The 24,959-nt window shown below is 40.0% G+C and overlaps 1 protein-coding gene across 1 annotated transcript in view; it reads right to left on the reverse strand.

The window, feature by feature from the left end:
• Positions 1-24,959, reverse strand: part of LOC122817637 (tetraspanin-3-like) — a 200,179-nt gene that overhangs the window by 161,291 nt on the left and 13,929 nt on the right. Inside the window, exons 3-5 of the mRNA XM_044090691.1 lie at positions 24,334-24,408; positions 22,393-22,488; positions 12,233-12,385 (exon numbers count right to left, since the gene is read on the reverse strand). Coding sequence (XP_043946626.1) covers positions 12,233-12,385; positions 22,393-22,488; positions 24,334-24,408 — 324 coding nt within the window. The remainder of the gene's footprint in view (positions 1-12,232; positions 12,386-22,392; positions 22,489-24,333; positions 24,409-24,959) is intronic.

Below are 24,959 nucleotides of genomic sequence, written 5' to 3' on the forward strand. Positions count from 1 at the left end.
AGGTACCCTGGCTTTTGCCACCCAAGAAAATTATTTTCCTGTGCACCTGTCGAACAGAGCCACAGAAGTGATCCTTGGGGTGAATTTCCTATCTCCCATCCAGTCATCAAGATTTTTCTTGAAGAGTGCTAATGAGGAGCTCTTTTTGACATAGATAGGTAGTCTGTTCCAGAGTATGGGAAGTCTCTGGGACAGGAATCTATCCCTCCAGCATGTTCTGTTTATTGTGGTGACAAGGTTTAGGTACCTAGAGCGTGTAGCTCGGAGGGATTGGGATTTCTTTAAGTGGAGCATGTCCAACAGCTCTGGGTTTAACATAGCTTTGTATGTTAGGCAGAGATCGCCTCTGAGTAGGAGATTTGTGACGGAGTAAAGCTGGAGTGTTTTGAGACGGTCTGCATAGGGCATCTGTTTGAGGCCGGTAATCCTCTTTGTGAGGTATTTATGCAGCCTTTCCAGTTGTTGTAGATGTCTTGTGAGGTACATACCAAAAGGGGTGCTGTATTATATAATGGGTCTAATGAGTGACGAATAGAGGGGAACAATGACCTCTTTTTTCTTGGATGAGAAACCTTTTGTGATGAGGTGTGCCACACAGAAGGATTTCCTGACTACTGTGGCAATGTGATTATCAAAGGAGAGACTACTGTCCACCTGTGTCCCAAGATCTCTTATCACACTTTCGGTGTCAAGTAGACTAGCGCCCAAGTGGTATTTCGTGGGTACAGAGTTTTTACCAAAAGGGATGACAACGCACTTTTTGGCATTGAGCTTGAGGCCATGGCTTTGACACCAGGCATCTGTCTCAGTGAGACCCTTTTGTAAGATGTCCACATCATTAGGAGTTTCAATTATGGCTCCTAGTTTGCAGTCATCTGCGAACTTTGTTAGCCAAAGACCTTCTGTGTTAGCTTGTACTTCAGAGAAGTAGATACCAAACAGGAGATGACCCAGGACTAAACCCTGTGGTACTCCACTTGTCACTGGTCTGCTGTTGGATTTGGAGTCTGCTACTTTCACATTGTGGGTTCTGTTAGTGAGCCAGTTGGCAACCCATCTTGTGACATAGGGATTTATACCTAGTTTAGTGAGTTTATCTATAATTCCAGAGTGGGGGGTGGTATTGAAAGCATTGGCGAGATCTAGATAGGCTGTGTGAACCACCTTACCCTCATCTACGGCTTTGGTGACTGCTTCAAAGAAGTCTATCAGGTTTAGGAGACATGATCTGCCTTTTACAAACATGAACAGGGTGGGGTCCAGAGTCTGGAGATTACCAATGTCATTGTTTATAGGTTCCATGAGGATACGTTCCATAGCCTTGCAGACCAGGCTCGTCAGACTAACGAGGCAGTAGTTCCCAGGGCCCGTGGTGGCTCCCTTTCTGTGGAGTGGGATAACCGTCACTGTGCACCACTCAGTGGGCACAAAGCCTGAGGTGAGGCTATGACTGAACATGGTACTTAGGTGGGGTGCCAGTTTGTTCTGTAGTTTGTGTAGAACACAGCCTGGGATGTTGTCAGGTCCCATGGATGCTGTGTTCTTGGCTTTGGAGAGTGTAGTTTTTACCCATGCACCTGTGATTACAGAAACTTTTCATTCTTCCAGTAGAGATGGGCCCTTTAGGGGGTGAGAGGGGGGTAAAGTTAGCACTGAATCTATCTGCCAGGATGCTGGCAATATCAGTTGGTTCTGTATATTTAGTGCCATTGTGCTGTAACTCAGAGCAGATCTGAGTGTTGCCATTGAGATTCTTGACATAGCTATAGAATGCTTTGTGGTTGTCTTTAGAATCAGTGGTGATTTTGTTTACATAACTAGCTTTGGAGGATTTTGAGGGATCTCAGCTTTTTACTGAGTCTGACCAGGGAGTTCCTCCAATCATGGGATTTTACACTTTTTTGCAACAAGTTTCTTTCTTCTGTTGTAGAGTTTGTTTATGGCAGGGGACCACCAGATTGGCTTCCTTTTTTTGGAGGATAGCATCTTGGTTCTGTTAGGGATTGCACAATCCATGCACTCATGAAAGTGCTTATAAAGTGGATTTGTGTAGGATTTAGCAGTTGTACCTCTATTGTCCATCTGCATAAGTGTCGTAAAGTTTGCCACTTCTGTCTTAAGAAGCATGAAGTTGGCTTTGGAGAATTTTTTTATGGTGGTTTCCCTAATGGGGGGTGGGGGCAGGATGTGGATGTCTAAGGTGATTAGCTTGTGGTCAGATCTGACCAACGAGGAATTGACCTCTGGTGTGGAACACCGGTTGCCCATGTTGGTAATGACCAGGTCTAGGATACTTCTGCCCCTGGTGAGGGTGTGGATAAATTGATCCAAGGCACTGGAAATTATGAATTCTGAAAACGTTGAGCAAAACAGTTGGTACATGCATAGTTTTCCCAGTTAATGGTGGGGTAGTTGAAATCGCCCATTATTAGGGTGTTAGGTTGTCCCCTAATACTTTCCAGTGTATCAAGAAATGAGGAGTGGGAATCCTGGGGTATGGTGGGGGATCTGTAGCAAGCTACAATTTGGATTGCGGTCTTGCCCAAAGTTAGTTGCACTTGGATAATCTCGGATGCATTATGCTGAGCAACTAGCCTGGAGGTGTGGATATCCTTAATGAATATGGACACGCCTCCGCCTTTAGTGTTTCAGTCCAGGTTAGGTGGCCGAAAGGTGTGGTATGAATTATAGCCTGGTAATACAAGGGTACTCTCTGGAACCTTGAACCAGGTCTCCGTCACTGCACAGATGTCGATGTTCTCCATTTTAAGGAGTGCCTCGAGGGAGTGCAATTTGAGGTTTAGACTTCTAGCACTGAGTAGCATTACCCTCAGATTTTGCTTGCTTGTACCTGTTACAGTGGTGAATTTGTGATTTGAACCTTGCCTAAAAAAGGCAATATAGGAGTGGCAAGAGCCTTAGCTAGTATCCGGAATCCCAAGGGTGACAGGTGCAGGCCATCTCTGGCAAAGCATTGTGGTCTGTCAATTATGTCATCCCAGGCAGACAGATACTGGATCCCCTTAGAATGACACCACAAGCTTAGCCAATTGAAGTCATTCATTTTGTCCTTGTACTGTGGTATCATTCTGGGTGATGGCACGATGCTAGTCAGGGCTAGGGTCATACCTGCTTGGGCTATAAGATCAGACAGCTCCTCCATGTCTCTTTTCATGTAGTCCAGGGAGGTACGTCTCAGGTCATTCACACCAACATGGACAATGACAGAGTCATATTTGTACTTGTTATGGAGTGACCCGAGTGCGTGCGTTATGTGGTGGATTCTGGCAACCGACAGGCAGCTGACAGTAACTTTCTCCTCGTTTAGCCTGGTGAGTGGAACATCAGTGTGCCTGACTATAGAGTCACCTATGACTACAGTGTTGGGTACGTTGTTATGCCTTATGGGCTGTGGTTGACTGGCACACTGAGTTTGTGGGATATGTGTCATTTGGGTTTTGTTGGGGGGTGGAGGTTGCTTGCATTTCTGCTTTGGAGGTTTCTGTTGTTTGGGCAGATTTTTATTGAGAGCCTCTGCAAATGTAGGTGTGCGTTTTGGTGGTGTAGGTTTTGAGGGACTATGTGATGAGTGTGGTGTGGTGCAAGTGTTTACTTTCTCCACTTGACTGTCTAGTCCAGTCTTGGGTGAAGAGAGCTTTGTTTCCAGTTTGGCTATATAAGCACATCTCTCACAGGTTGTAGTGTTGGGTGGTAGGAGGAGAGGGTTGTCTGTGTACATGAGGCAATTGCTGCATTGCCTCAAGATGCCCAGATTCATCAGGTAGACAGGAGGAAACACTGGGAGCTGACCCTTAGACATGCCTGGATAGGTGCTTATTTATTAAATACTAAAAACTGTTTTCCTCTAGACAAGTGAGGAAAGTTGAGTGCTGTAGCAATTTATAGCTTATTTAGTGCTTACAATGAGTTCTGAACAAGTACTGAGCTCGAAGAAACAGATTGGATTGCTACAACTAAACAAATGGCTAGTTCTAAGGGAAAATTCAAAGAGCAGACTTTATGGTACCAGGAATACTTTAACCCTAGCTAAGCTGCGATGCATAACGTGTTTTTTTTTTTTAAGATAAGCTACCTAGTGCTTACCACTCCCACTGATAAGCTAGAAGGCTTCCCTCCAACACAGAAAGGCTTGGGGGCTCAGAAACTTATAAACAGTCCTGGATACAGCAAATCTGTATCTGGACTAGACTACTTACAGGAAAGGCAGGAAACAAGCTTAGAAATTTTTTTTTGTAAAGTGGAAAGGGAGAAAGGAGCAAATGATAATTCAAGGTTAAGAAACTAAGTGGGTTGGCCTTCTCATATTTTCTCCCTGTATTACGTAGAATGAGGTGATGACACTAGACTGGGAGGAGTGTCCCAGATTAAATTTACAGTAGGGGTGGGCAACTGCAAAGCCACCAAGTATAAGGACAGGATATCAATAGGAAGGGAAGGTGGGAAACAAAAATCAGAACAAAGAAACCCAAACAGATACTTAACAAATGTAGAAAAATTCCAGTTAATACCTCACACACAGTGAAACTAGCTAGAAAAGTATACAGCAGACAATAAAAGTGCTATAAATACCTCATAAAAATAAGGATACTTAATGTTATATATCACAGATCAGTTTGCTCAGTGCCCTTCCTGCGATTAATTCAGTGTGAAATGGCAGACACTCACAAGTTAACTTCTTAAGTAACAGAAAGTTGAAACCCGAAACAACTTTTAAAAAAAGTATGTACAACAGTGTCCATCCCATCACCTGTCTCAGGCACTTCATCTCCATCACCTCTAGCTTCCCCAACTGCTCTGGGTTTGTATACGTTACTTTTCAGCTTCTCTGGCATTCTTTCATATATTATCCCTGACACACTGTGCCGGCTGGCTGCAGCCCCTCACATTCTAGCTTCAACTTCCTCATTCAGACTTCCCTTCTCCTCAACCTCCCCTCCCAGACATTTAAAGATATTAATCTGTTCCACTTTTTTCCCTACTATTTCAGTTCTCAGCGTCTTCCGATTCCACTATTTGCTACCATTACATCTGCCTTATTTGTACTTAGTTTCATCATGTGTGCCTTCTGTTTTGCATTCCATTCCTCCATCATCTGCTGAAGTTCTTGCTCAAAGTTTACCTGTAGTGCCACCTCACCTGCATACAGCAACTCTGTTGATCTTTGTCCCCACAAACCTGTTTGCTAATGTAGTGCATCACCAGTATGAACAGCAGTGGGCTCACAGCTGAACTCTGATGCAAACTCACTGCTACAAGGAACCTTTCTGCCAGTCCAAACACTGTTTGTACTTGCGTCATTGGGTCTAGGTACACAGCCTGCAATAATTCAACCAATGTTTCTGGGACTTTAAACCACCACAGGACTGGCCAAATCCACTTTCTTGGCACCTCATCATATGTTTTCTCAAAGTCTAGGAATGCCCGTTTGCACTATTTTCTCAGCTCTGACTCACTACAAACATTAGGTCAGTTGTGCTGTACCCCAATTTGAATCCAAACTGCTCCTCTCCCTTCTTACGTTCTACTATAAACACAATATTCAGGGTTCAAATCTGGATCCACCACACAAATGAAAATAGCAAAAAAACAAGCAATCTGGAAACACGAGTAACTTGAAGGGGTAAAGACAGATGTCTTTAACCCTTCAACATTATTGCCTGAAGAAGCAGTGTTTGCAAAAGTTTTTAACTGCAATAAATTTATCAAGTTACCAAGTTACTTATGGCTTCAGACTGCTACTTTCACTACTTCATGCATTCAATTATCAATCACACTTTCCAAAACTTTCACACAGTGTGACAAGAGTTTGATATGTCTATATCCCACTGCACAACTAAGTACTGAAGAAACTGATTCAATGACAGTTCTACTAACCAATTTCAAATGTTTGTTTGAATAACTGGGTGCTTCAGTCGAACTTTCGCCATTTTCATATAACAACTGGTGGGAGAACTATGAATGTCCATGCTTAATGCAACTGGAGGAATATTAGACTGTTGTAGATTTTGGATCAGCACAAAGGGTAACATCTGACTGTTTGGGACACTAGTGACATCTGGTTTATATTGGTCGATTTGTTCCCTACAACGGAAAGCTGGTTGATCAGTTGGTACATCAGATTGTGCAGAACTCTTTTGGCGAACAAGATACGAAGCCGTTGGTGGGACAATATAGCGTGTTTGGGACCATTAACATTTTTCAAACTTTATCCATATTTTTATGTTATTTCACATTTGTATGAATGCATATTTGACAACTTTTGGTATCTCTTATTGTCACTGATAGTCCACCACTATCGTGAATACCTTTATTCTGCCAGATTATTTCTTTCTATACCATGTCATCTCTTTATTGTGTTGGTCATAAACAATACTTCTCTGGGTGTATATACATATATTATGATTTGTAGTATGTTTTTTTGGGGGCGAAGTATACAATTTTAAACTATTACCATTTCTGAATATTGCTTTCGGAGATATGAGTATAATATATTTTACCATCTTGGGGTAATATAGTCTAGAGATATTGGCGTATGTCATGTCTATTTGTTACTATAGGTCTTATCACTATGTTTTGTTATTCACACAAACATATTAGTCCTTGATATACTCTACAAGTTCTTACCCTGGGCATTGGCTGTTTTAGTAAGTCTAATTGTGGTGCCGTTCTTGGCTTGACAATTTGCTATTTGGTTCACTCAGTGTTTTGATGTCGACTGTTCTATAAACAGTTTATTGGCTCTGGCCATACATTGGGCCTGTCTATACATTTGCAATGTTCTTTATGTTTGTACTATAGACCTATACCATAAGAGGTCATCAACCTTAAAATCATAGTTGAATATACTGCATATACAGTTTTCCGTTTCCTGTTTTGATATATGACATCTTTTCTCGTAGTGCTGGCACTGCATTTTTTTTCCTTTTATCTATAATAATTTTTGGTAATACAGTTGGGAATCTTGATGGGATACAGGGGCCGATACCCATAATCTCTGCATATTATTATTTATTATTGACTTTCCATTATAGTATTTTATCTTGGTTTGTGGTTTGTGGTTTTTTGTTTATATCATATATCCAGCATGGACCTAGACAGTATCCTAACTGGATTGTGTGCCGATCGGGAGGATATTGGGGTATTTGGTATCCATGCCTCGCCAGGCAGCAATTCCAATGAATCAGTGGAACAATCAGCCATGAATTGTTAATTGGCATTTAATTCCCTTTCCATGGGTCTTAAAAACCTAAGATCAAACATATGGCACCTGCGTTTGTTCCGGGCATATCTTCATAAAAATATAGCCCCTAGGGTCTCCGAATTCGGCTACAACCATTGGTTGGAAGACAAGAAGACAGATTATCTAATGAGTGGCGTGAAGCCTTACAGAAAGGGTCCATGCTTTTTGTCAACATACTGGCCCAATATTATGAGCGTATGATTGATACTAACCTCCAAGAAGTCAAAACTATGTGTTTGGATTGTAAAAGATTTGAGTCTCAATCTACATTTCAAGACTCTATTAAAAAATTATCACAGGAACTTACAATCCATGATAAAATTACAAAATATAGAAAAATAAAGAAGTTTAAAAGAGACTATATGGATTACCAAAGGGGGCGTCCTTTTGACTCCCAGAAAACAGTGAGATTTATGGGTACTAGTCCTGGTTTTACATCTAATGTTCCCAGTAATAACTTTAAAAAAAGACCACGGTCTATTCTGAAAAATAGGGATCAAACCAGTGCCAGCACCTCAGGGGAGGATTCTTCATGTACTGATTATGATAGTTCCAGTAACAAGGATTCACCACATAGAAAAAAATCCAATAGAGCAATCCCTTTAGATATGGTCTCAGGCGTAGTGGTGGATGCAAACACAAAAGTGGCAAACTTGCCAAATTCCCTCGAGGGATTGATCCAGAACTTCCTAACCTAAATCAGGGGGTCAATCTAAATGTTTTGAATTTGTCCAAAGAAACATTGTCTGTACAGCAACAACAACTTCTCAATAAAGGTTTAGGTTTTATCCCTGGGTTTTTTTGCAATGAATATAGCATTGTTACTGATGTTATGAGCTTCTGTCGTAACCTGAATTTGAAATTGTTTTTTGCAGATCGAGACTCTCAAAGAACTGATGAGTTCAGATTCATTAAGTCTGATTTTCAACCACCTATGAACAGACATGTTTCCGTTTTTATGCAAGCGGACCTTAGGGACCTACATTTTGAGCATAGGGAATATGACATATTGAGATCTAATCTATCTACACAGGAAACTACTGCTCTCACTGAGCTACGGGAGAATCATAATATTGCCATCCTTCCAGCTGATAAGGGTGGTGCCGTGGTTGTGACGGATATGAGTTCATATCTGAATGAGGGCCAATCTCAACTGGCTGATGAAAGATGTTACATGTATATGGCCTATGATCCTACCATTCATTTTAAACAGGAAATAGACACGTTCCTCAATCTTGCCCTTGAGGAGGGCATTATAACCAAAAATTCTGTTTTTCAGTTAACTGTCAAGGATCCTCAGAAGTAAATCTTGTATTTACTTCCAAAAATACATAAGTCCATTACAAATCCTCCTGGGAGACTGATTGTATCAGGAATTGGGTCCTTGACAGAGCCTTTATCTGCCTTTCTTACTCAATACCTTAAACCATTGTTGTGTTTCATTAGAGCAAGACTGCAGGATATGACTCAAGTTTTACAGATCATACAGGACTGTCAACTTGAGCCTGGATGGCTCATGTGTTCATTGGATATTAAGGCCCTATAAACTAGCATTCCACACTGGGCTGGCCTACAGGCCCTACAATATTGGTTAGACAGGGCTGCTCTATACTTCCCTGGGTTTAATACGCTGCTTATCTGCATGACGGAACATGTCCTCAATAAGAATGTCTTTTATTTCCAAGGGCAATGCTATTGGCAATTGCAAGGTACGGCTATGGGAGCATCTTTTGCTCCCATTTATGCCGATCTGTTCATGGCATTCTTTGAGGAATGCATGATCTATGATCCACTACACAATATCTATCTTGTGGAAATAGACATTTGGCGCAGGTACCTGGATGATTGCTGGATGGTGTAGCGGGCAGATGCCAGGTATTTACAGGAATTTATCGAATACCTCAATCAAAATGTTTGGGGAATTGAGTTTACGGTAACATACGATCTTCAAAGCATCAATTTTTTGGATGTTACCATTACCAGAAATACAGATCACACATTGAACACGAGATCTTATCGCAAATACCCTCAATACAACACTTTGTTGCATGCTTCTAACATGCACCCAGGCCACACCATCCGCAACATCCCTAAGTCCCAATTTATGGTATCAAACGCCTGAGCTCGACACAGGGTGATTTTGATAGGGATGGCTTGGATCTTTATCATAGGTTTGCCAATAGGGGTTACAGACATCAAGACATTCTAAATGCCTGGAGTTGGACTAACAATATTGAGAGAAAAACTTTGTTACAATATCAGTCTCAAACTAGGGATTGTTCTGCGGATATCATCCAGTTTGTTACTACCTTTGGCAGAAATTCCAATGCTATCAAGGGTATCATTAATAGACATTGGAATATTCTCATGGCCAATGAATATTTGAGATCAATATTGGATCAACAGTGCCATTTCTCATACAGGAGAGACAGAACTCTTGGCTCTCTTTTTTCACATTTCAAACACATAGAAAGTGGGGGAGTGATACACCAACAATTGACTATGTCAGGTGATGTATTAGTGGGTACATTCCCTTGTGGCCACTGTGGTTCATGTAAACAAGTCAACAAAAGTAAGGAATTTACAAGCAGTAACACCAGTAAGGTGTATCAATGCAGAATTTTTGGTAACTGTAGCAGCAGTTGGGTGGTCTATCTGGCAACTTGTCGGTGTCAAGCCTTTTATGTAGGCCAAACTTCTAGACCACTCAGAACACGCATCAATGAACATAGATTTGACATCAAAACTAAGAAGGAAACTAATGCCTTATATCGGCACAATCTGAAACATCCTGATGCACAATTCTCTTTTATAATTATAAATAGAATTCTGGGTGATCGTAGTAATCCCCAGGGATGGCATAAAATACTTACTCATAAGGAACAACATTGGATCATTACATTGGGCGCCCCTTTCCCTCCAGGACTAAATGACCATTTATAAATGAGGATTTAGGTTGGTACAATTCATGTTCTTTGTTTTTTAAAATATATTGATTTGGACATCTTATTTACATTATGGATCACTATGAATATTTGTTAATAGTCATCTGCTTGCCTTTATTTCTCATATTTTTTTACAGTCTTTTTAATGTGTCATATAGGGTCCGATGGAGGAGAACAAAAGGCATATGGACATGCCAGATGCGATCATAGCAGAAGGAATTATATTGGAACACTTGACTAAGCACGGATTTTTGAATTCAGCCATATCATCAATTGTTAAACACATGTTTTTTGTTGGAACATTTATCGTTTTTTTTCAGGCTTTGGATGTGATGTTCTTTATGGTTATGATAGCCTGTATGATATATGTTCTTATCATAACTATACCACAAGTGATATGTATCTACTTTTCTGCAATTTAGTTTAATGTGTTGGGGTCAGTTTATAACATATTTTTTATTTTTTTAATTTTCAATGTTCTATTTATTTTTATGTTTAATTTGTCTTTATATTTGCCACATATTGTCCAGATATGGTTGCATATATTCATTATGTATAACAGTAATTTAAATTTTGGTTTCTTTTCCTTTAAATATTTACTGGTGGTATTTTCCATCAGTCTCACAGGTGGGGTGTGTCTATAAAAAGTTGGGATTTTTGGAGACTTTTTTTATACACTGAAGAAGGCATTGGTTGCCGAAACCGGTCTGTTTAATAAAGGATGATTTTTTAGCCATTCATATGTATTGGACATAATTATTTTTCACTTCAGGATCGTCCATTGCTGGCCTCTCATTGTCTATTTGGTTTGGTTCGGCCGCGCATCTATCTACCTGCATAGCATCATGTTGGGTAGTTCTACTAACCACTCATCGTGTACTTAAGTATATACACTCAACACACACACACGCATGCATTCATACACAGGCACACACATTTCTTAGGTAGCTATTATGCGTGCAGTCCAGGAGACCATTAAGGAGCTTAGCCCAAATTCTTAATTGCTCTAAAGCATTGTCTGGTTAAGCAATTTGCTCAAGGTCATACAACAGGCAAATTACGGTAGAATGGTTCAAACCCTGTACCCTAGGCACAACAAACAACTTATTAAGAAGTGTGGGCTTTAGTCTTCTGTGCTACCAGCCTTTACGACACACAACAGGTACATACATGCACATTAGAAATGGTATGAAATTTCAAGTACGACCTAATGACTAACCATTTCATCAAAACTTTCAAACTAAAAAGTAAAGCCTGGGTATAGTCCCTCATACCATTCATGCAGGGCATCACCTGTGCCCTTTCTTTAATATGAAAAACCTCTGAGTGTGCACAACCTTGAGGCAAGTGATCAGCTTTCATTGAAACAGCCTACTGATGAAGTTGGACTCTATGGACCATAGAGTTACCTTTACTTCTCTTCTTTGTCCTTCACAAATGGCATACTTTGGGTTCATATGTAGTTACTAAGCATATAGTCCAAGAGGCAATTAAGGAGCCTAGCCCAAATTCCCAATTGTCCAAAAGAACTGTCCGGTTAAATAACTTGCTCAAGGTCACCCAGTAGGCAAATGAAGGCTGATGGAATTAAAGCCTGTACCACAGGAAATAGCTCATTGGAGTAGGCAGAGGCGTGGTATTAGGGGAAGGGCCTGAGATGTACACTGCACACAGAGGAAAGTAATAATCAGTGTTTCAAGCCCAACAAAGGAGTGTATCACATTTTATTCGAGTATCTCTGATGCACAGAAATACTCATCAAAAAAAGAGCACAGTACAGCTGGCACTGAACACAGCCTGCCAGCCAACAAGTGGACGCAGCTAGAAGCATATAGAAAACTCTCCTTACCCTTACTGAATGACAACTGTCATCTCCTGTTCCTGCTTCCCTCTCCTGGTACCCTTGAATGCCAAGGGAGGAGAAGAACAAACATGTCAACAGGGGATTGGGGTGTAATAGTCATTGGGGGTGGGTGGTCAGAGCCGCAACATTATTTAAAAAAGTGTGTTATGTAAAAATATCTACCTGGTCATAGAAAAATTCAAACTGAGTCATGTTTCCAGTGCAGTTTATACTCCTTCTGTCACAGCAGCTTTCTGGGACACTATTGTTTGCTGTATATTCATACCAGGTTGTAGATTTCCAGTCAGTGTAGTTGTGTACACCACAGCATCGAAGCTAAAAGAGAAAAAAATATATAAGAAATGATTAAGACATTGGACTACTTAATAAATTATAAATTACTAAGAGTTACCCTGGCTAAAACCACCACCAACTAGAAAAGCATACACATATAACCATTTAAGCCAAGGAGGCTGGCAGTACCTGCTACTGGCTTTTTCATAGCTGTAAAAGTGTTGTGTGTGCCTGGAAGACCTGGGATACATTCTCATATCTTCAACCCATATTAAGGACATGAAGCCTGGCTCGATGTGCATTCACCTTCTCATTGCCAGAGAACCTTCTTTACATTTCGAAACACTGTATTACTACATTTTGTAGCCTGTTTAAATAATTCAATAACATTTCTGAGCGATTTATTCTGACAGTATTTTCTACCATATGGATTGTGTAAACATTTTAGCAGGAAAACTACTACTGGGAACTAATACACAGAAATATGCAAAGAGATGAAAGTCATCAAGTTCCATTAACAAATATAAATCCCCACAGATAATGGGCCCCTAGAAAAAGAAATTATGTAAGAGTTCAAAAGTTTTGACTTAATACAATTTAGTTTATGCATGTGCATGAAATTAGCCACTCAGAGTGTCAGTATAAGGGACATCAACCACATACAAACACCTCTGCAGTAAAGGACTGGAACTCCATCCCACTCCCTACTAGACTTACGGAAAACTCACTTATCTTCAAAATTAAACTAAAACAACTCATCCTTAACTCTAAGCTATGCTGCTGTTACTCTCCAGGATAAGATTACCACCTAACACTACCATCATAATGAGTGGTGTACTTAAAAGTCTGCAGACTATGTCATGACAAGCAAGTGAGGAATAGCATAATCATGGATAATTGTATTTACAACAAGGACAGCAGACTAAACAACAGCTAATGGACCTTAGGACTGCAGCAATATGTTCACTTGCTTAGCAGTGGAATTTATGGTGCAACATAACAAAAGGGCATGCCAGTTCACTGTGCTGCTATTGTGGGGGTGGGGAGAATGCCACCCTGACAGGGAACATGACAACAGGGCTTAGCAAGGTAGTGCCATGCAATGGGGAGGGAGGGCTTCCTCTGACAGGGAAAACAGCAAAAGGCAATGGCAGGTATTGTCCTACATCAGCTGAACAGTTACAACCAACTCAGGTGTCCCACTTAAGGAGATGTGATAGGTTTTTGCCAACTAGCAGGGTAAGTGTTTTACTGTCATATTTGAAGGAATTGACATACACAAGTAATAATCTGCTCTATTTTTTTTTTATTCTTTAAACAGAGTCAGTTACTAAAGCATCAGCCACTTAGGGCTGCCCAGGCCAGTGTGCCTGCTACTATGTTATCAACAGCCTCCTGGCCTGCCTCTCTGTAGGGTGACAAAAATCACCCTCTTGAACATGACCTAGAGACTCACTTGTAGCATCTGCGGACACTTCTTAAGGGGAAGGGTAAAGACTCCTGCTGCAAGTTCAGACGGAGGTGACCTGGCAGCTGGACACTCACAATGGCACAACTGGGTGTCTCTGTGCTTCTGAGTCATACAGCCAGCCAGCCTGTCCATTGGACCACAGAGGGTGGCACCTGTCTATTAGGACTGCCATGGAGATGACTGATATTTAGGTGGGTTCCCTTTTGCTTCAGTCATGCAGGCACTCTGTACTACTCCCTATCCCCTACCAAGCTGTATCCTTTTCTGTTTTTGTGTCACCCTCCATACCCTTTTTGCTGTCCAGTCCTCCTCACCAATAGTTGTCCACACTCTCAAACTCTGTTTTTCCAGTGTTGACCACCTTCTATCACTACCACCGACAGTCTCCCTCCCTCCTTCCCTCTGCATCCTATATTTGTCTGTCCATGAATGCATCCTATATTTGTCTCTCTCTCCATGAATGCATCCTATATTTGTCTGTCTTGTCCATGAATGCATCCTATATTTGTCTGTCTTGTCCATGAATGCATCCTATATTTGTCTGTCTGTCCATGAATGCTTTCCAGTACCCACATTCTTCACTGCATTTGCTCCTTCTACTTTTTCCCTTTTTAAGATAAATGGAAGCGGTCGCCCCCCCAAAAAAGTGCCTTCCTTCCCAACTATCTTTGCCCATGTGTGTGTGTTCCTCGCCTTGCTCTTCCCCATTTCTTCCTCATTATCATCATCATCCCCCTTTCCTTCCCATCTGTATGATGACACGTGTTGGTCTTTTGCCATGGTGGCCTTGTATGGGCTGCTCTCAGTGCCTGAGTTGCAGCTGAGAGGTGCTTCATTGCATATCTGAATGTGCATAGCGTCAGTCATGTCACCACCTTGAAGTTTTCCCTTCAGTCATGTTACAATCCATAATGTGGCCACTCTGGCAGAAAGATTATTGCTGTTATTGCAGCCACAGTGATTCACTATGCAGCCCTTTCCCCAGCATGAAAGTGCTACGCTGGACCCTGCGCCTTCTGAATCGACACTGGGTCATACCATGGTATCTCCTCTGTGCTTTTTATATCAGGGCAGTGGTGTTACAAATCTTTCTGAACATCATTCCCCGCAATATCTAACCTAATACACCGATAAGCAAGCATCCCTATCTAAATACTGTGTTCAAAATTCAGAATATGTTAATCTTGCCATGTTACACAGCACTTTTTACAGTTACAATATTTTGTGTCCATCATTTGTGTCAAACATGAATTCTCTTTTTACTTCTCAAACAGTGTACAACATTTAGACCAAATATATTTTAAACTATGTAGCCTCTTAATATCAACATAGTTTATGTATGTCATTATACCAAGTGGAAGATTTTCCCTTGTAAACAGACCACGTAAACAAAGCTGAAATCCCAGTTTTTTTTTTTGTTTTTTTTTTTTTTTCAGCCATGATATATTTTAAAATATGCAGTCTCTAATATAAGCATTCATTATGCATTCCATTATAAATGTGTGGAAGATGTAGACTGAATACATAAACAAGGGAAACCAGTATTGTTTTTTTCCATTTTTTCAGTCATGATATTAGGTTTTATATATTTCAAATATCTATAATTTTAATTTGAAACTATTTTGTATTACTATTGGAAATTTTTCCAATTTGCATATAATTTAGAATATGCATATTTGTTTTTAATCCTGGTTTATTTTTGTCTTCTAATCTCTTATTCTTTTTTTGCAAATGCGGCACACAGGTCTGACTCAATGCAATTCACCTTTTCAATTTTTTTTTGATAATATGTTCCATAGATGTTCAAAACCTTATTTGACAGTTTTCGGGTTTTAAACACGTACAGCCACAGATTGTTTGCCATCATTCTTTCTCCTCTAAAACAGCTCTGAATAATTATTTTCTACTTAAGTGAGCAAGTGAGTTACTAATGTCTTATCCATACCTCTCAATCTCTTAGAGCAAGAAATCTGGACAAAGCCATCAATAATGGGGGGGACAAAGCCCAAAAATAGGGACACTTTTTAAATATTGCTCTTAAAAGCTTAGTAAGTTGATAGCATAACAGGTTTTGCATTAGCATAAATTTTCTGAGTGTATAAAGTCAGAAACTCAAATGTCTGTCATTATTTTCTAACAACTAAAAATATCAGGCAAACATCTAGACATTCTGCAAAAATATGTACAGTTGAAAGGTATGGTTCTTATCTACTATTAGTTTTACATTTATCAACTCATATTTATTTCTGAGACAAAGGGAAGGAAATGACTTTGGCAAATTAAATGGATATTTTAGCAATGCATATATCCTTATATAAAGAAACAGTTATTTGTAGTCTAAATTTCAATACCATTTGCTAGCAGATGTTTCACAGATGTGCAACATGTTTTAGTTGCTGTGATGAGGGGAGTTATCCTATGTATTCCACGTTTTTTTTAATGAGACCTTTAATAATTAAGTTAATGAGACCTTTAATAATTAAATAATAGTATTTTGTAAAGACTGTTTGATTATCATGCTGTTAGATAGCGGAGCTTTTCTCCTCGGGCCTCCACTGAAAATGGACATGTATCCAGTTGGACTAGCCCGGTTAACAAATGTAAAATAAAAAATAAAAATAAAATAAGCATAACTGTCTTCTCCATTTGCAACTTTAAATGTTGTACATGAGCTTTTCATTAAGTATTTGCTAAAAATGTCAGTCCTAAATATATATAGGTTTCTACTTGTCCTTTTTGATGCCTGCCTAAACTGATTTTTTACCTCTATTTTTGCTGACCCCATTAATTTTCATTTAATGGTACTGACTTAACTTGAATGCCACAGCTAATTCCTTGAAATTACTTAATTTCTTTTTTGTACTGTGTACATTTGAAGGCTAATGTAACCAAGGCACCTGTGAAGGCAATAACCTGGCATCTCCCACTGCTTACTTTTGGAGTTTTAACTTACCCTTTCTTAAATTGTACGCATTTTTCAATTGGATGTCACAGTAAATAACATGCATATGGGGTCAATCTACTTTTATGTAACAAAAGTATACCTTAGATAAATCTATCTTTACTGCCACCTTAAACTGCTCCAGTAGCATGGAAGAAAAGAGATTTAATGAACTAGCATAGTACATCCATGGATAATTTCTATTTTTGTTTTCTTTTTTTAAAAATGAAAACTATTATTTTCCCTTTCAACTATTTACAGAGGTCTAAGTTTACAACATTTTTTTATACTGGAAACTTAAGATGTCTACCCATTACTATTTCATAAAATAATATAATCCATTTATTGTATTATCTAATCCATCATCCTTATTATTTTTAAATATTTTCAATTTTCTGTAAAGAAAAACAAACATTCTTTCTTTACTACACTTTGGAACTTTATTTACCAAGGTGTTTGACATTTGAAACTTCCTTCTGAAATACAGCAGGCACACCGTGTTCTTGATTTGACAGGTGTTAAGAGGATGTTTTGCCAGAACCTAATGTTATTAGCTGCCCAAACAACTTCTTGTTGCCACTTCCTTTGACTTGAGGCATCAAGTCCCATATATACTGTGTATGATCTTTTTATTTTAATCAAATTTCTATAACCCTTTTCTCCATTTTACTTAATGCTTCATACGTGTACACTTTGTTTTTAATTACCACTTCAAGGCTCTAGAAAATTCCATTTTAAACATATAACATTCCTTACCAAACCAGGCTTTCCTACATTTCTACATAGTTTCTTATTTTAAATATACTTTACCACACATCAACTATACTCTCATTCTGTATCATCATCACAATTATCTAATATTTTCTCTTATTATTTCAATACTTTTCTAATATTGTTTCTGTCGTGTTAAGTACATAATACTTTTTTTCTAATTCTGATATTAGTACTAATACTAGTGGTTGAATTTGAGCAGCTGATAATTGGTTACTTAACATTTCACACATTTCACTCTAATCCATACAGAGTGGAATGTTCTGATTAAGGACTCCCTGGAGACAGTCCTGATTAGAAATTCCATGGAGATAGTTTAACATTGAATCAGAAGAGCAGCTAGTAACCAGTCATCCAGTTATGAGAAGATCTTAACTCCCTACAGCCATTGGCGGGCTGCTACTAAAGACACATTTAGCAAACACCCCAGTAGCTGACAAGAAAGCAAATGGAAGTATTTGAAGCCAATAATGACTACCTCATACATGAAGGCATAGGTACCCCCCTTGACTCTTTGGTGATATAGACGTGTAAGCAGGTGTTGTGAAGGTCCAGAGAGTACATCCAGTCTCCCTTTGACAGACATGAAAGGACGGACAGCACCATGACCACAATGAAGGTTTCTTTGAGGACAAATATGTTTAGGTTAGTCAAATCTAAAACTGACCTGAGACTCCTTGTCTTTCTAGTCACCAAAAAGAACCCTGAATAGAATTTTACCCCATTCTGGTCTGTTGGGACCTCCTGTAGGTTGAACACCTTCTTCCTTGCAAAGATATTTGAAAGTATAATGTGTCAGGCAAAGGAAAGGGATACTGGAATAAGCAATGCTTGGAAGGGGTCTCTGCACCCTCAGAAAGTCAACGTCCTTATCCATTTGGCATTTTGACAGAGAGTTGGAAAGAAATGTGGGGGAGCACATGGATCTCAAAATGCCTCCAGGTAGGACAGTATAGCCATGTGTTGTTGCACTGCAATGCCATATTTGCAACTCATAGTATGTGCATTTTATTAGTGATTTTGTGCTTGAAATGTGCCACACAAATAATGTAGCTTACAGCCCATGTAACAAAGGTTGCAAAGGTGTAGCTCACTTCACTAGCTTATACACAGCTGATGATTCTTCATATGGGGGTGTGCAGTCATGCCATACAAATAATGTAGTTTACAGCCCATGTAACAAAGGTAGCAGAGGTGTAACCCCCTTCACTAGTTTATACACAGCTCATGATTCTTTACATGGGGGTGTGCAGTCAGGCTCTGTGGAGTTGGAGTCTTATTAAGACTACTGCTGAGTTAAGGGGTTAAGCTTGGGAGACTTAGGCCAACTCATGCCAAAAGGCTTACTCTCTAAGAGGGTGGAGGATGTGGTTAATGTTTAGAGGTTCTAGATGTTTTGCTTTCAACTGGGCCTGTGACTCTTTTGTTGGAGAGTCAGAAGAAAAACAGCAAGAGACTCTTTGTCTAAGATCTTGTGTGGGAGAATCCACACGGGCTGTGTTCTCTCTCCTTCACTGAACAGCAAGAAGCTGGAATGGTGGGGGGTCGGAAGCAGGCTGTCCTGGCACTGAATGTGCTGGCTATGGAAGATACTACACTGATAGGAACAACTTCAAAGGTGTTGCCTGGACTGATACTGAAGTTAATGTTGAAGACCACACTGACTGGGGCTCAGTAGGTCAAGACTGGCACTGAAAGGGACGATAATGGCATGGACACTAAGAATCCACCACCTAGCACCGACAGCATGGAAATCAACAGAATAAAACTTAAAATAATTTCCAGTGCCAGGAAGATGGACAATGTGACATGCAGTATGGAGATCAATGCCATAAAGTCAAGTGTTAACACAGGCCTCTACATAAAAGGTAACACACCAGTGGACATACGTCCAGTATCTTCAGGACTAGAACATATTGGAAAACTTGTAGAATCAATGAAGGAAGACGCAGCAAGGGAGGAGGCGTCTCGGTTCTTTGCCTGGGTCCTCAATATGGACTCTGAAAACCTGTGAGATTGAGAGGGCAAGAGGGGAGGCCAATCTAGGTATAGCTCACCTCAGCTTCTGAGGGGTAGGATAAGCACTGCTGTTTGCATGCATCACCACTAGTGAAGTCAATTTGACAATTTCTATGGGAATGTCATAAAATTTAACTGAAATCTTTTGAACAAGGTCGTCCAATTTCTGAATTAAAAGGAAGGAAGACCTGGCTATCTGCTGAAATAGAAAGATATGGTCCTTTTTTAGGATGGAAAAGAATGCTCAATGCTGGGGACTAATTAGGAGATACAGTAGACAAACTAAGGGATCACCAGGCTTGTTGGCAGATATGGACTGCTCAGTCAAGAAGTCGCAGCACATACAACACCTGTAAGTGTCATGGATGCCCTTTAAACAATAAAAGCATTTTCTGTGCCTGTCTGTTGGGGGGGGGGGGGGTTCCTTGAACAGGCGCATTTACAGAATAAGCATTCTAGTGTAGGTGCTAGGTTACGGCCTGGGTCCAAACAGAAGGAATATATCTGGACTGAAAAATATAATCATTCTACACAAAAACCCAAATTAAAATAGATCAAAGAGAAGGAAGGCAATGGTCAAAATAGCAAAAAAACACACAATGCTTTTACTCACAAAAGGGCAACAATTACTGTGATGACATGAACAGCAGTCTATGGTCCCGTTATTCACTTAGTTTCAAGAGCAACAATGAATATCTGAAGAGACTTGGCACCATCATGTATTACAGTATGGGGGTAAGGTTCTTGGTAGCACCATCACGTATTACAGTATGGGGGTAAGGTTCTTGGCAGCACCATCACGTATTACAGTACGAGGGTAAGGTTCTTGGTAGCACCATCACATATTACAGTATGGGGGTAAGGTTCTTGGGAGCACCATCACGTATTACAGTACGAGGGTAAGGTTCTTGGTAGCAACATCACGTATTACAGTATGAGGGTAAGGTTCTTGGCAGCACCATCACATATTACAGTATGGGGGTAAGGTTCTTGAGAGCACCATCACGTATTACAGTATGAGGGTAAGGTTCTTGGCAGCACCATCACATATTACAGTACGAGGGTAAGGTTCTTGGTAGCAACATCACGTATTACAGTATGAGGGTAAGGTTCTTGGCAGCACCATCATGTATTACAGTATGGGGGTAAGGTTCTTGGCAGCACCATCACGTATTACAGTACGAGGGTAAGGTTCTTGGTAGCAACATCACGTATTACAGTAAGAGGGTAAGGTTCTTGGCAGCACCATCACATATTACAGTACGAGGGTAAGGTTCTTGGCAGCACCATCACGTATTACAGTACGGGGGTAAGGTTCTTGGCAGCACCATCACATATTACAGTACGAGGGTAAGGTTCTTGGCAGCACCATCATGTATTACAGTACGAGGGTAAGGTTCTTGGTAGCAACATCACGTATTACAGTACGAGGGTAAGGTTCTTGGCAGCACCATCACATATTACAGTACGAGGGTAAGGTTCTTGGTAGCACCATCACGTATTACAGTATGAGGGTAAGGTTCTTGGCAGCACCATCACATATTACAGTATGAGGGTAAGGTTCCTGGCAGCACCATTACGTATTACAGTATGAAGGTAAGGTTCTTGGCAGCACCATCACATATTACAGTACAAGGGTAAGGTTCTTGGGAGCACTATCATGTATTACAGTATGGGGGTAAGGTTCTTGAGAGCACCATCACGTATTACAGTATGAGGGTAAGGTTCTTGAGAGCACCATCACATATTACAGTATGAGGGTAAGGTTCTTGGGAGCACCATCACGTATTACAGTACGAGGGCAAGGTTCTTGGTAGCACCATCACATATTACAGTATGGGGGTAAGGTTCTTGAGAGCACCATCACGTATTACAGTATGAGGGTAAGGTTCTTGGTAGCACCATCACGTATTACAGTATGGGGGTAAGGTTCTTGGGAGCACCATCACGTATTACAGTACAAGGGTAAGGTTCTTGGGAGCACCATCACATATTACAGTACGAGGGTAAGGTTCTTGGTAGCACCATCACGTATTACAGTATGGGGGTAAGGTTCTTGGGAGCACCATCACGTATTACAGTACGAGGGTAAGGTTCTTGGCAGAACCATCATGTATTACAGTACAAGGGTAAGGTTCTTGGTAGCACCATAACATATTACAGTGCGAGGGTAAGGTTCTTGGTAGCAGCATCACGTATTACAGTACGAGGGTAAGGTTATTGGTAGCGTGGGGATTTTTACCTTTCAGGTGGTCCTAACTCTTGTGGCATTAATCCTGCTGCTATAGAGTATGGAGTATTGTAATCAGATCCAGGAGTTATTCAGAAGTAGATAAGGTAGAATGAAGATAAGTTATGTGGCTTAGGTTAAGGATTTATAGTTGTAGGAAAAAATGAAGTGCAGTAAGGAATACAGAAATGCAGAAAGTAGTAGGGAGGCATTATGTAAGATGAGCACAAAATTTACAAATCTTTGCAGTGTCAGTAAGCTATTACATCATGTGTGCGTGTGCATCTGTGGGGAAGGTCCATGCAGTCTTACTAAGGTGATATTACTGCAGATAAGATGGCTAGAACAGTATCTAGAAGCCTGTGTAAAAGGTTTTCATGGGGGGGGAACATACATCTGATGTAAGACAAACACGTGGCACTGAAAATAAAAAGATGCTATATCACATAAGGGTTCCATACTTTGTACAACCTCTGCAGTGCTGATGTACAATTATAATCTTATTACAGAAATCCATGCACAACAAGGAATAAGCATACAGCAGAAACATATACAGATAAATGTAAAAACAAACATTTTACTTGTACTATTAAATACACAAAAACATGCAGACTTGCCTCATGTTGAAGCGTATCGACATCTCTGTCAGACTGTGTACCAGTGCCATTATAGTGATTAAACTTTTCATCCAAAGAGCTGAGCTCATATGCCACCTGAAAAATTACCAATGGACTATTTACTAAAGATATAGTTTATCAATTTCGGCTTTGCAGTTCACAATAAACAAAATGCAAAATGACTAAACCAGACATGTACAATATTGCACATCTCTCACATTCTCCATTTTTTCTGAGGCATCCATTACTGTATTGGTCTTCCTTTTTTCTTACTTTAAACTCAGGCCACACTCCAGCTCTGTCAGCTCCTTGCTTCCCACTGTTAGGAGTCCAAACTATACCCTCTATAAATGCATCTTACACCCCTGACATTGTGTGACTGAAATAAGTGCATTGTCTGCGGGGCATGTGCTCACTCCACATGTCTCACTCTTTTGCAAACCTATGATAAGCTTCCTGAACCTGAAAATTTTAATACTGTTCAGGGAAGTGGTAAGAAATACTTTAAAATCATTTAATCATGTAACCTTTCTATCCATAACAATCCTCCCATCTTTTTACTGTCCTTACCCAATTGCCACATTTTACATTCCCCATAAAAGCTCATTACTCAGGAAGCATTCAATGCACATGTGGAATTACTTGATATTTTGTATCATAGTTTAAAGGTTCACTTAAGAAATATCATCAAATGAATTACCAAATCAGAGTCCACTGAAACAAGCTTATGAAATCAGCAGGTCACAGAAATGGGGATTATTTCAGTATTTCAAAATGTTTGTGCAGGAGGGCAACCTCTGCCCTCTCAACAACCCCTATATTAAACATACTGACTCCATATACAACCTTAGAAAATAAGACAAGTTTTTCTCACCTCCTTTGCAAAACTACCATGTAATACTTCACATTTTGAAGAACAACTGACTTAACTCATTCACTGTGATGAACTCAGATTTGGTAGTTTGGCATTCAGCAGATTGTCATAGACCCCAAGTATAATTTACCCTTACTGCCCTACACTACGACTACTTTTCCTGTAGGTTACTCCTAGTGACTGTCATAGACCCCAAGTATAATTTACCCTTAGTGCCCTACACTACTATGACTACCTCTTCTGTATGTTAGTCCTAGTACATATTAGGTCATTCACCCAAGATGACTGCTGTCCACATTCCAACTTTTACTTGCTTTCACTCCCTTTGCTACCTCCAAGAAGATACTTCTTTCCTGAACAATGGCACTCTCCCCACCCCAATTTCTATATTTTCTCTACTCCCCCTTGTTAACCCTTTCTGCAGACCACTCTTGAATGCAATGTTCCTGTACTATTTTATTGCCAGATAACCATATTACTGCAAAATAGTCCTTTTATGCAGTGGAACAGTCTTCATTTCATAACTGATGCAGATTTGTCTCTTTGCAGAACGGTGCACTCATTCTAATAATGGATTATGCAAACAGCAAACCTAAAGGAAAAGGGCTTGAGCTATGTGCTGTAGTGTCACGTCAGACTGTTATACTAACCTGAATACTGATGACAAGAAATGTTTCACTGCTGTAATGTGCCAAAGTGATTTTGCTTTCAAATCAGGTGTTTGTTTTTTTTTTTCTTCATTTACTCAGCAAAGCCAATTGACCAATCCCCCCCCCACACACACACACACACACACACACACACACACACACACACACACACACACACACACCTATCCATCTTTCAGTCTGGATACAGCTGGCATTGCAGTGCAAGCAGACAACACTAACCATCTCATGTAACACAAAGCAAAACAATTCTGCACAGCCTGGACCATTATCTAGGTGCAGCAGATGTTTTAGCCTACATACACAGGTCCACTATGATATAAGAGGTTCTATTAAGAAAAAGAATAATAAACGGAATCTTTCAAGCTCTTAGGATTAAAAAAAAATAGCAACACTTACTCTTTTAGTGTATGCAGCAGCTAAAACTGCTGATGTGGCTTCAATGCAAATCAGAACAACAATAAGAAACATGAACTAGAAAAAAGAAAAATAAAATAAGTTGCTGTGAGAAGAACATTTACATAGCACAAAAATCCTAGTGATCATCATTTTAAAAGTAACATGTGAGCAATTAGCACAATGAATACCACTCTTAAATGAGAACGTGACGCTGCTTAAATTTTTAGAAAAAAAATGTACATTTAAAAGTGCAGTCCTTGAGTTTTAACACACTCTCAGTACCATTCAGGGATATCAAGGAACAGCAGTGAGTAAATGTGGCCACACAGGAAATAGCTAAAAGGTCAGCAAGACGCACAGGAAAAACAACGAAACAGTAACTCTCTGTAACATACCATTCACAATGTCACAGCTGTTAAACTTATGCAATTGTTAAACAGTGAAAATGTTTATAATGCTACACCTTCCACCTATGAGTAAATAAGCTGGGCAGAAAGCAGGAGTTTTCTCTTTCTGGGGCATTCTCTTTGGTTTACTGACACTTAAAAGTGACCTCTGTTTTTGTAGAGGACATCATTACTGGCATCTAACGGCTGTCCACAAATCAGTGAGTGGTGGAGCAGAAA

This window comes from Protopterus annectens, chromosome 13.part0 (genome assembly GCF_019279795.1).
Source record: "Protopterus annectens isolate FY-2018-M chromosome 13.part0, PAN1.0, whole genome shotgun sequence".
NCBI lineage: Eukaryota > Metazoa > Chordata > Ceratodontiformes > Protopteridae > Protopterus > Protopterus annectens.